The following is a 12,451-nucleotide window of genomic DNA, read 5'->3' on the forward strand; positions in this document are numbered from 1 at the left end:
TTCATGTGCAAGATTTTGTGTAGATAGTCAGTCCCATGGCTTTAAACTCCATCTCTGTGCCAGTGACTTCCAGCCTAGACCTTTCCCTTAAACTTGACTTTCCCACTTGGATATTTAACAGGCATCTCCTGCCTAACATGTCCCAAAACAAATGCTTGGCTCTCCCCGTCCCACAGGCCTATCTCCCTCTCTCCTCTTACCCTACCCCTTCATCCGCATCTCCATAAATGGCCTCTCTTCTCTCTGGTTGCTCAGGCCAAACCTGGGCGTTATCTCTGACCCACCCCCACATCCAGTCTGTTAGGGAGTCCTATTGGCTCTGCCTTCAGATCTATCCAGAGTCTAGGCCTTCTAAGTCCTCTACTCCACCCCTCTCCTGGGCCACTGCCACAGCCCCCATTGGGTCTCCCTCCCTGCCTCTACCCTTGTCCTCTATAGTAGTGGTCCCTAACCTTTTTGGCACCAGGGACCCGTGCTTCTACCATAATCTAATGCCTGATGATCTGAGGTGGAGCTGAGGCGATGATACTAGCCTTAGGGACCTGCTGCAACTACAGAGGAAGCTTTGCTCACTCACCTGCAGCTCACCTGCAGCTCACTTGCTGTGCGGCCCAGTTCCTAACAGGCCGCGGACCGGTACTGGTCCACAGCCTGGGGCTTGGGGACCCCTGCTCTACAGTCTCTTCTCACCTCAGCAGCAAGACCTACGTTAGTTCCTATCACTTCCTTACTCAGAACCCTCCATCAGCTCCATGGTCACTCAGATCAAAACCCGAATTCCTCACCGTTGCCACCCACGAGGCGCACTGCACATCTCATTCTTGTTTCCTCCCTGACCGCCTCTTCTCCTCCCCTTACCCTCTCTCACTCTGTCCCAGCCACCCTGGCCTCCTTGAAGTTCTTGAACACTACAGGCAGGTTCCTGCCTCGGGGCCTTTGCGCTTGCTCTGTCCTCTGTTTGAGATCTCATTACCCCAGATATCCTGAGGCTCACTCCCTAATCTCATCCGGCCTCCGCTGCTTAGATTTCTCCTCCTGGGAGAGGCCGTCTCTGACCACCCCAGCTGTGGAAGGGCTGGCTCTGCCATTCTCTGTCCCCTTACGCTGCTTTTAGTTTTCTTCCCAGAACCTCTCGCAGGCTCACATTCTGTTCTCTAACTCATGGTGTACAGATGAGTTTTCCGTCTCCCCCATTAGGACCTCAGTTCCACATGGGCAGGGATTTGGAAATTTCCCCTGGAAGCTTCCCCGGTGCCCAGGTCGGTTCCTGGCACACAGTAAGAGCCTCCTACTCATGGAATGACTATGAAAATGACATTCAGTGTTGCCAGCTGTTTCTGAATCTAGACATTGGGACTTCTGCGTGAAAGCTCCACTTGGACCACTGAGCCAGATGTCAACTTGATTGAAAACTTATCAAACATCCGGGTGTCAGATGTCCAGATGTCAACTTGATTGAAAACTTATCAAACATCCGGGGGCCAAACAGGCCACGTCCGGGGAGTTGTCTGGGAGAGCTGCTGCAGTGGGTGCATGTCAGGGAGGTTTTTTACAGAATGGCTGCTCTGGGTATAGCCTGTGGGCCCCACCCAGCCTCTAATGTCCCGTCCATCTCTCACGTCCATCTGTGGGTGATGCAGCTGTCACCTATGCTCAGTGTGATGGCCTTGCCATTTCACTGTTACTTCTGTCCCCTTGATCATCGGCAGTGTGGTGCCCCTGGGGATGGACGTGGTCCATCACTAAGGAAGTATTGGAATCCATTCTTGGTGCAGGGGGATGGCTGGAAAGGGGACGTTTCCCAGAGCGTGGGATGTGTCCTACTCGCTGTTCCACAAAGGATTTTAGGTGGTACACGAGGAAACTATGTGGGGTGGATGCAGTGGGGGAGGGGACAGGACAGCACTGGACACAGAGAATCACACAGTGGATGTTAATTACTTAGCAGACTCCTTCCGATCTTCCCGATAACCTCCGAGAAAGAGCCACAGTTGGTGCTACAGTATCTGGGGTTTTTGAAGCCATTCATTGATTCACTCACCAACTATTTATTGGGAACTGTTATATATCAGGCATTATACTAGATACTGGAGATACAGTGAACAAAAACTGCCCACAAATTAAAACACAAAAACCCTACCTCTGTGGAACTGGTATTCTACTGGGAGGAGACAGACAGTAAATAAATGAATAGGAAATTTATATACTCATTTAGACGGAATGGGTGGTACGAGAAAGGGATATCAGGCTAAGAGAGTTAGTAAGGGTCAGAAATGATGGCCTGAGAAGGTGATGTTTGAGTAAAGACTTGAAGGAGGAGGGAGGCCATGCAGGTGCCTAGAGGAAGAGTCTTCCAGACAGAGGGAAGAGCCAGTGCAAAGGCCCTGAGGCCGGAATGCGACTGAGGAGAAGCGAGGAGGCCATCGTGACTGAAGAGGAGGAGATGAGGTAGGAAGCAGGGGCGTCAGGTTAGAGGGGCGATGGGGCCGGAGTGTGCAGGGCCTTCAGGGCCACTGTGGAGTCTTCGTTTTCTCTGAGTGAGGCAGACACCGTGAGAAGGTTCTGAGCAGGGGAGGGGCAGGATCTGACGTAGTTCTAGTGGGATCCCTCTGGTTGTGGGTGGAGGATGGACTGTAGGTGTGAGACTGGAGGCGGGGAGACCAGGGAGGAGTTGGCCTCAGTGGTCCAAGTAGGAGCTGGCTAGACTTAGGGTGGCGGCAGTGGCAGGGGGTACATTCTATGAGAATTGCCTCTTCACGTCATTTGCCCCCTTGCCATTGGATAGTTGCCTTTCCATCGATTTGCCAGTTTTCTGTATTATCTTGGATACTTAGAGTCATCTCTCTGAAGTTCTTGTCAGACTCTGATGTTATGAAATTAGCCGCCCATCTGCCAGGTATCTGGCATTGTCACTATCTTGCTGGGAAGGCACAGGAAGTCAGAGGTCTCTGCCCCAACCCTCATCCTCCCCCAACCACAGTCCCACACTCCATCCTGTCTCTCCGGCTGAGCACTGACACCTTGCCCACAGCTGATCCGGTCCCTCAACCTGTGCCAGCCCCAATTCAGGCCCTTTTTCTGTGTGGTGAGCAGCCACAGCTCAAGGAATGAAGCCCCCCTCCTGGAGTGGGGAGTCTGTTGTCTTCCTTTCAAAGCCAGGCTTGCATACCTGATCCTCCAAGGAGCCTTCCCAGATTGCCCTTGCGGTCTACTTTCTGCCACGCTCTGTGGTTCTAGCTCCACCTCTCAGCTGTTTGACCAAGTGCAAGTTGTTTAACTTCTCTCTGCCCACATTGCCTCATCTGCAAACGGGATAGTAGTTGCCTCCCAGGCTTGCCGCAAAGATTAGATGAGACAACGTCTGAGGAAATTCAGGACAATACTGCATATTACTAGATAGATAGTCATGCCTGGTAAATGTTAGCTACTGTAATATTGTAACGATTTTTATTTTTGTCGATTCCAGCTCCTGCATTTATTGGTGTTGCCTCCTTGACAAGTGACTTAAACTTTCTCTCTCTCAGTTTCCTCCTCTGTCAGGTAGTGCTTTAGTCATGGGTTTGTGAGGAATAAATGAAATAATACCTGTAAAGTACTTGTAAGTGCTTAATAAGTATTAGCTGTTTTTATCTCAAAGTCTATTTTGTCTAATATTAATAAAACTCTAGTGGGCTTCTTTTGATTAGTATTTTCATGATACATCTTGTTTTATCCTTTTACTATCATCTTTTTTTTATCCTTAGGTTTTAGGTACTTCTTTTATAGTTAAAACTTTAAAATCCCATCTGTCAATCCCTATCTACTAACAGCAGAGTTTAGTCCACTTATATTTATTGTGTTTGTTGATGTACTTGAACTTTTTTTTACCATCTTTCTTATTGATATTTACTTGTCCTTTTTTTCATGCTTCTTTTCCCTCTTTTTTCCTTTATTTTGCATAGTTTTAGTTTTTTTATTTTGTTTCCTCTTTATCCCATTTTTTTGCTTCTACTAAATTAGAATTTGTAGCTGCTGCTACCACCATCACCATCACCATCACCACCACCACCACCACTACCACGATGACCACCACCACCACCACCACGACCACCACCATCACTACCACCATGACCACCACCACCACCACCACCACCACCACCATCACCACCATCACCACCATCACCACCACCACTACCACCACTACCACCGTCACCATCATCTCTCACAATTTTACCCTTCCTTCTAGAGAAATGCCTATAGAGCCGGGAAGTGGGAGTTCAAGGTATAGACTTTTACAGTGAGCCATGCTAGGGCCTCCTTTGGAAGTTGGATATAGAGCCACTGAATGTTGGCACCCTACTGCTGAAGGTCAGTGGAAACTTACCAGTCTGGGGTCTCAAACACAGGTGCTTGTAAGGCATGGGGGAAAAGTGAGCAGATTGGGTGTAACTCAGTGGGGTGGGTATTGTGGCAGACTGTAGAGCACATGTCCCATTTAAGTGGGTGGCCACCATTCAGGCCACTGTTATTGTCAGGTGAAAACACAGGCCCAGAGTGGCCAGAGCTGCTGCTTCACTGAGAGAGGCTGGCAATAGCATTTGACTTGCAGGGCCTGGTTTGTGACCTGGGCTCTGATCCAGTCCCTGCGTTGCACAGCCGGGAGACTTAGGCTCAGAAAGAGGAGGCAGCTTGCCGAAGGTCACACTGTATGCGCTGGTCAAAGTCAGAGCATGAACTCCCAGTCCTGAGTCCTCGTCCCGCTGTTTCCCCTCACCCCTCCCGGAGGAAGGATGGTGTTCTTAAGACCTGTGAGCATTATTTCTTTTCCTCTATTAATTCTTAATCCACGGGGCTACCGTTTCCCCAGACTTGAAGCTGGGGCTGAAAACGTTAAAATCAGAAATAAATTTGCATGAAATTTTTGTACGGCTTGCATGCATGCAGGTTTCCTTTGCTGTGCTGTGCAGCTTTTTCACTTCTTGGTTTTCTTGGATTTCCAGATGTTTTTCGCTTCTTGTTCTCTTTTTTTTCTTTAAGTAGTGGGGGGGTCTTGTCAGTGCCTCTTCATTTGCATCCTGTTGTCACCCTAGATATGTCATGAGGGGACCCCAGAACTGTGAGTACGGGAAAGTGCTTGATAGAGATCCCAGCTCAGCCTCCTGGGCTTAGATGCTGGCACCTTGAGCAGAGGTCTGTGGACAGAGCCAGCAGGTGAGGGCAGGATCAGCCCTTCCTGGAGCTGGCTGAAGCGTCCTCAGAAAGGCCGTGTCCTCCATTGATCCAGCCCCCATCGGTGCCACCCCCAACCCCATGGTCTGCCTTTTTCTCTTTGTGGAGAGGATAGCGTGGCTTTCCAACTGTCCTGTCTCCTTTTGGGCCTGAACCAACCCCAAGTCACAGCGAGGGATAACAGTTCACTTCTTCCAGTGACAAATCCAGCTTTGTTTTTACACTGTGGTTGTATGGATCTTTCTTCTTATAGCTGGCCTGGAGTTTGAGGCCCTGTGTCCCAGGCTGTCCTCTTGTGGCCTTGCTGTGGGCAGAGCCCACAACTCTGGGGCACGATGGGCCTGTGCACAGCCAGCGCTACTTAGCTCCCTTTTGCTAAAACCGTGGTTGGAGGGAAGCGAGGGAGATGAGGGACCTCGCGGAAATGCTGGGTCCCCGTGCTCTGACATCCTCTCTTCTAGGAAGTCCTTACCTCAGGTTTGCTTGTGAAACCACACAGAGCCCACAGGGCGGATACTGGGGGAAGGTCACTAGCCTGGTTCTGGAGGGGCTTCCGCTGCCGATTTGCAGGGTGGCAGTATGGCCCCGGGCACATCTCCTCCCTTCTCTGCCCTCAGTCTTTCTAAGGATTTTCTAGGGCCTGCTCCTGCTCAGACATTTTGTGTTCTAAGAGCCTAATTTTGGGGAGTTCATTTTCTACTGTTACTGCTTCTGGAGGGGCCTGTAGCTGTGCTTAAGCATCTACCAGGCTAGGCCTCGCTTTCTGGCTCTGTGACCTTGGGCGAGAGGCCTCACCTCTCTGTGCCTCAGGACCAGGGACATAGGCTGGAGAACCATAGAGCAGTTAGATTGCGTGGGTTTGAATTTTGGCTCAACAACTTAGCAATCTTCGACCTTGGGCAAGTGACCTCACCTCTAGGTGAGCCTCAGCTTCCTCGTCTGTCGAGTGGGGATAATTCATGCACTGCATTTCATGACGACCAAGCTAAGTAGACGCAACAGAAGGAAGAATACAGTGTCACAGAATTTATCGCAGGGGACATCCCAAGACGGGATCTCTTTTGTATTAGGTTATACTCTAGGGGCCGTGACCAGGACCCAAATAATAGTGACTTAACGTATAAGTTTATTTCTTTACTAGGCAGTCCATGGGTAACGTGGTGGCTCCTTGCCATTGAGGCTCAGGTTCTGCCACCCTAGGGTGTGGCCCTCACTCTGGGGTCTCAGGTGCTCACACCATGTCCACATTCCAGCCTGGAGAAGAGGGAAAAGAAGAAGGGAAAGGAAAATAGAAGCCGTCGATATTTCATTGATCAGAAACTAGTACCCAGGGTGGACTGGGAATGATGTCTTTATTCTGGGTGGCTTTGTGCTTAGCTAAGACTCTCCTCTATTGCTTTTTTTTTTTTTGCTTAAAATTCTTTAAAAATCAAAAAAAATTTTTTAATTGATTTATTTTGTATTAGTTTCAGATAGACAGCACAATGAATGCTTAGTTAGTTATATAATTCATGGTCTTCTGTTGCTTTTTGACCAGGGGTCAGCAAACTTTTCTTTATAGGACCAGATAGTGAATATTTCAGGCTTAGCAGGTCATGTGGTCTCTGCTGCAGTGACATCACTCTGCCGTAGTGTGGGAGCAGCAAGGACAACGTGGCAACGAATGAGCATGCTGCGTTCCAGGAATGCTCTATCTGCCGAAACAGACGGGGGTCAGACTTGGTCCTTAGGCTGTCATTTGACTCCTGCTTTAGAAGAAGGGGATAATGGGTAGGGGTTGGGCGTCCCAGTAACTGGCGGCCTCTGTCCCTGTTACTCGGGGGAAACAGGGTTCTGGCTAGCCACACTCACCTCTTGGGTCTAGGCTCGCCTGACAAAGAGCCACATGCTCAAAACTACTCATTCTTTGGTGAGTTGAACTGAATTCCTGATCATAGGTCGTGGTTTTTTTGTGGTAAGTTGATCTGTGGACATGCTTATGAAAGCAGGCTGTTGGGTCCAGGAGGGCTTGTGTAGTATCTGCTTCATCTGTTTCCCTGACAGAGGGCCAAGCACGGGGTCAGGTACGTGGAAAACCTCACTGGATGGATGGATGATTGAATGAATGAATGAGGCACAGAGCTTTTGGGTCTAAGCCACCATCACTTCTTGCCCGGACACCTGCAGTAGCCACTAGCTGGTCTCCTTGCTTTCACATGCACTATATAACGCATCCTCTACTTGGTAGCCAGAAGGATCCCTTAAAGGATCAAGCTGCAGCTCATATCCCCTCATCACCTCCCCCATGCCCTTGGGATGAGACCCAGGACCCTGCCTGCCACGGCCTTGGGTGATCTGGCCTCGGCACGCGCGTTCGACATCATCCCCCGCACATCCTTCTCTTTGTCGCTCGCTCTGTTGCAGACTCCTTGCTGTTTCTTGCTGTCTCGGGGCCTTCGCTTATGTAAAGATGGTGTGCTTACCGGGTACGTTCTTTACCACGGGGGTAGTTTTCGTGTAGTATCTGATTTACCCCTTACCCTAACCACAAGCAGAACCAGACAGCCGAGTTCAAATCCAGGTTCCTCCTCTTGCTTCTTGGAGGCCTTGGGCTATCCTGCCGGGCCTCAGTCTCCGCAACCGTTAAATAGGATAGTAACAGAACCTGCCTCACAAGCACATCGTAAAGGTTCAGTAGGCGTCAGCTGCTGCCACCCTCCTCCTCATCCTCATCATCACTGGTTCCCAGGTGATGAAACTGAGGCTTGGGCACGGAGGGTGACAGGCCCAAGGCCACCCGGCTACCAAGTGTGACCGTGCTTGGAACCACTACGCCAGTGTCACATTTGTGATTTTCAAAGGAGAAGAGAGATGGAGAGATACCGGAGCCGCTGGGCATTTCTGGGTCACATGACTAAGGAAACTTATGTTTGTTGACATGGTCCTGTCAGTTGAGTGATTCGGCTTGAAAAATCTTCCCTGATGTCTTGAGGCCCAGCTAATCCCTTCCTTATTAGTTCCTTGCTCATCACACTTACCACGTGGTCGAAACCTTTTTTAAGATTGGTCAGACCTTAGAATGTCTGACCTGTGCTTGTGGTGAGAGGTGAGATGAAGGTGGGAGAGGGTGGTGGGGGAGCGGTTCATGCATTAGGAGTCTGCCCCAACTGGCCTCTTTCTACTCCCCGCCGTGTCCCTGGGAGGGCGAGGCAAGTTTAATACCCATTTTACAGAAGAGAGAATGGGCCGGGCAGGGACCACATCAGCGCCGCCTCTCTGATCTACCAGTTTCTGTCTGTGTCTCTGTCTCTCTGTTTTTCTCTCTTTCTTTTTCTCCTTCTTTCTCTCTCTTTTGCTCCACTCCAGTCACACCACCTCCTCGCTCTTCCCCGTTCCCTACCGGGTATGTTCCCACCTCTGACCCTTTGCATTTGCTGTTCCCTCTACCAAGCACACTTTTCTCACAGAGTTTTGCCAGACTCTCTCCCTCCCTGTTCAAATGTCACCTCCTCAGAGAGGCCCTCCCTGACCTCCCTGCTTGAAAGAACACTTCCTTTCCCAAGACCCTGTGGGCCCTCATTCTGAATTGTCTTCATAGTATTTTTCACTCCCTGACGTTGTATTCTATACTTGATTTTTCTTTATTTCGGCTGATCATTTTTATAGAATGTCATATCCACCAGGTAAGGGATTTTTATTATATTAACAGATTTATCCCCAGACCCTAGAGCACCACTGGGAGAGGTGCTCAGGGGCACACCGTCGAATGAAGGAACCATGCTCCCCAGCCCCAGGTCACATAGTTTGCACATAGCAGAGCTGGGATTTGGCTCCGGCCGGGTGACCTGGAGGCTGTGTTTGGCCCCCTCTGGGTTGATGTCTTTTATCTCTGCCCTCACTTCTACCCTAGGAGCTGGCCAAGAGGACCCCTGGCAAACACCCGGACCACCCTGCGGTCCAGAGCGCCCTGCAGGCCATGAAGACCGTCTGCTCCAACATCAACGAGACAAAGCGGCAGATGGAGAAGCTGGAGGCCCTGGAGCAGTTGCAGTCCCACATCGAAGGCTGGGAGGTGCGTCTGGGGCAGGAGGCGCCCTCGGGGCTGGCGAGGGGCCCGGGGAGCCTGCAGCTGCAGGCACAGACTGGAGCCTGGGCACCAGATTCAGCCTGTGGCGTATTTTGTTTGGCTTACATGGTGTTTATGAAAAAATCGTTTAAATTATTTTCTAATTAAGTCCACATAAAAATCTAGACTTCGAGTTTCTTTTGAAAAATCAATAACACTGGTCTCCCATTTCCCATGGCAACAGCCACCAGAACCTCCAGCTTTCCTCGGTCTGTCCCCACCGCTCATTACTCCCCAGCATGCTCCTTCACATGTCGCCCCACCCTCCTGGTAGGCCTTTGAGCTTTTGACATCAAGGTCAAGGGTGGAATTTAAGGGTCCACTCCAAGACAGAATTCTGGCTCAGACACTGCCTTGCTGGGTGACTTTAGGCAAATGTCTTAACTTCTCTGAACTTGAGTTTCCTCGTTGATACCTGGCACATAGTAGGTACTCGATACTTGATAGGTATTGATAGCACTTGAATTTCCCCATTGATAGTAGGTACTCAGTACATGATAGGTATTGATAGCACTATCATCATGATTATTTCGGGGTGGGATTCTTGAGATCTTCTGACTGTGTGTAATTTATTTATTTAAACCCCTACATCTTTCTTAGATTATTAGAGATTTTCTACAAATCTGTAGAAGGAAATGGGAAAGTCCGAATAAATAAAAAAATCAATACCAGAGTAAATACAGCTGGAATAGGAGATTAAGACTGAAGATGAAAGACTCTCGGACACAGATCGTCCTCTGAATCATCTGCCTTCTACTCTGGATTTTCTGGCACTTGCTCTGTTTGAGATTTCCACTTTTTTTCCCTGTGTGTTGGGGGGTCCCAAGTGTGACTCTGTATCGCTAAGGGTTTGAGGGTTTAGCTGCACATAGGAGAGAGACTCCTGTCCAGGGAAGAGGTGAGGGTTATGGGTTAGTGCTTGCCACGTCCTGCACCCTCCTTCCACCGGGCCGTCCTGCTTGGCCGAGACTGGAGAACAGAGAGCTGTGGTTCTCAGACCCTCCTTGTAGCTCCAGGTTGGGCTGTGATTGGCCAAGATCAGATCCAGCTGCTTGATATTTGGAAGGCGGAGTGGGATGGAGGCCACCCTTGTGCTGTTCTGCAGCGAAGCACAGCTGCGGTCGTGTTTGGCCTTCTGTGGCAGCATTGACAGAGGGCCTGGGCTCCAGCTTCCTGGCTGTCAGGAGGCAGGGCACGGGGCATCCTTTTTGGTGTTGGTGGTGTGTATGTAGCAGGACAGGGGGGCTTCACAGCTGACAGTTGAAGCAATATAGCTCCCGAGGGCCTGGATGCAGCCAGGTCTCCTTTTCCTGGAGAATCAGCTCAAGCAGGTGCTGTTCTGACTCTCCCTTTTCCTGACGGGGCAGAGGGAGTGGCCCCCTGGAGGGGCAGCTCTGTAGTGCTCCTGGTTTGCTGGGCGCCCTGGCCTGGATTCCTGGCTCTTCTAGCCCTGTAGTGATTGAGTAAGCCCCTCATTTCTTCCTGTGCAAAGCACCTAGCTTTGTTTCTACTCCCTACAACTGAAAATTGCCCAATCCTCAGATGTCTGTTCGGATGTGTTCTCTAAGGACTCTTGTTTCGGCCTCATAATGTCAGAACTCTCATTTGGGTTCTTGCGATCCTCTTGGCCTTCCCCTCACGGTTCCAGGATGGCAGCAGCCCCAGGCGTTATGTGTCCAAAGCAGGAGGAGACAAGAGCATGGCCAGGGCAGTGAGAGGGAACTCTTCTCTCCAGTGGAGGAAAACCTTTCCCAGAACCCCCAGAGAAACTTCCCCCTCATCTCATTTGCCGGAAGTGGGTCACATGGCCACTTTCAGCAAATGCGCTAACCTAAAAGCAAATATTATTGCTGCGTTTAAGCATCTGTCTATTTGGGCTTCGAGATTCCTGGCAGCCAAGGTGAAAAGAGCAGGACACATTAGTTCCTTAACATTCATTGTTAAAAAAGGAAGAAGCAGAGCAGTTCTGGGAGGCAGAGAGTTTCCTGGCAACCAGCTAGAAAAGAAACTTCTCACACGGGCCCCTGGGCCCCTTTGGAAAGGGGATTGAGCAAGCAGTTTGGCAGCCACAGCAGAAATAATTTTCAAATGCCTTCTTCTGGGAAGGGCCCACAGAAATAGGAACTAAGGGTCTTTGGGGCCCTTTACGACCCCCCAAATATCTAGTCTGAGAATGGAATGGTGCTTACTGTTTTGGCAGCAGGAAATGAAGTAACCTAGAATAGGAATTGCAGGCAATCATCGAGCACGTGTTACATGCCTTCAGCACTGGAAGGGAGGTGTTGGTGTTATCTCTGTTTTACAGATGAGGTGAGGCACCAGGATTTGGTTTTGAGGCTCAGGCTAGTTTGTCCTCCTCTCTTGGCTTTATTTCCCACTAGCTGTCTAATTTTAGTAATAATATCTCTGAAGTTATCTCCTGGTACCATTTTGAGGATAAAATGAAGTGTGGAATATGAACGTTCTTCGGAAAACGGAAAATGATTTTTCTAGAAAGTAGAAAGGTTTTTAAATACAGTTTGATCCTCAAGATGACTTGTGAAAATAATATGCTCTAGATAGAAAAAATAACGTGTAACCGTGAAGCTATGCCGGCACAGTCTCAGGGGACAGTATGCTTTATTTAAGGTGTCATTCATGGCGAATGATAGTCATTGTAAATCCTTATTTCTGACACTCTTCTTGATAGTTTCTAATCTTTTTGTTTGACCCCTTGCCAATCTGATTAAATGGCTGTCATCTCTCTTTTGGAATATGGCTGGCAAGGGACTTCCTTTTGGAGGAGGAGGAGTCTTTTCTTGGCTGCTTTCTTGCTGTGTGCTTGGGCTTCATCATTAGTTTGATTTCTAATCTGTGTTTCTTTTGGCCTGATCTTTTGTAAGCCACTTGTCCTTTTTAGTTGCGAGACTGGTTTAGTGAAAACCAGATATGTTAATCCATAAATCCACTTTGCTAAGCACAAGGAAATGGCAGCATGTTGCACTATTGTGGAAGTGAGGAATGAGCCAGCTCCTCTGCGTGGAGGGATTCCTTTGCCTCACTTTCCTCTTCTGAAAGGTCTGGACAATCCTCATCACCTGGGGATTCGAGGAGCGGATGCACACAAAGCACTCGGAATGGTGCTTTCTTTATTGACTC

At 49.4% G+C, this 12,451-nt stretch overlaps 1 protein-coding gene across 1 annotated transcript in view; it reads left to right on the top strand.

The window, feature by feature from the left end:
* The window catches only part of PREX1 (phosphatidylinositol-3,4,5-trisphosphate dependent Rac exchange factor 1), a 184,618-nt gene that overhangs the window by 97,533 nt on the left and 74,634 nt on the right, over window positions 1-12,451 (top strand). The window contains exon 6 of the mRNA XM_023534087.1: window positions 9,098-9,259. Within this exon, the coding sequence (XP_023389855.1) occupies window positions 9,098-9,259 (162 nt within the window). The remainder of the gene's footprint in view (window positions 1-9,097; window positions 9,260-12,451) is intronic.

The sequence above is a fragment of the Pteropus vampyrus genome, unplaced genomic scaffold (genome assembly GCF_000151845.1).
Source record: "Pteropus vampyrus isolate Shadow unplaced genomic scaffold, Pvam_2.0 Scaffold117, whole genome shotgun sequence".
In the NCBI taxonomy this organism is placed as follows: Eukaryota; Metazoa; Chordata; class Mammalia; order Chiroptera; family Pteropodidae; genus Pteropus; species Pteropus vampyrus.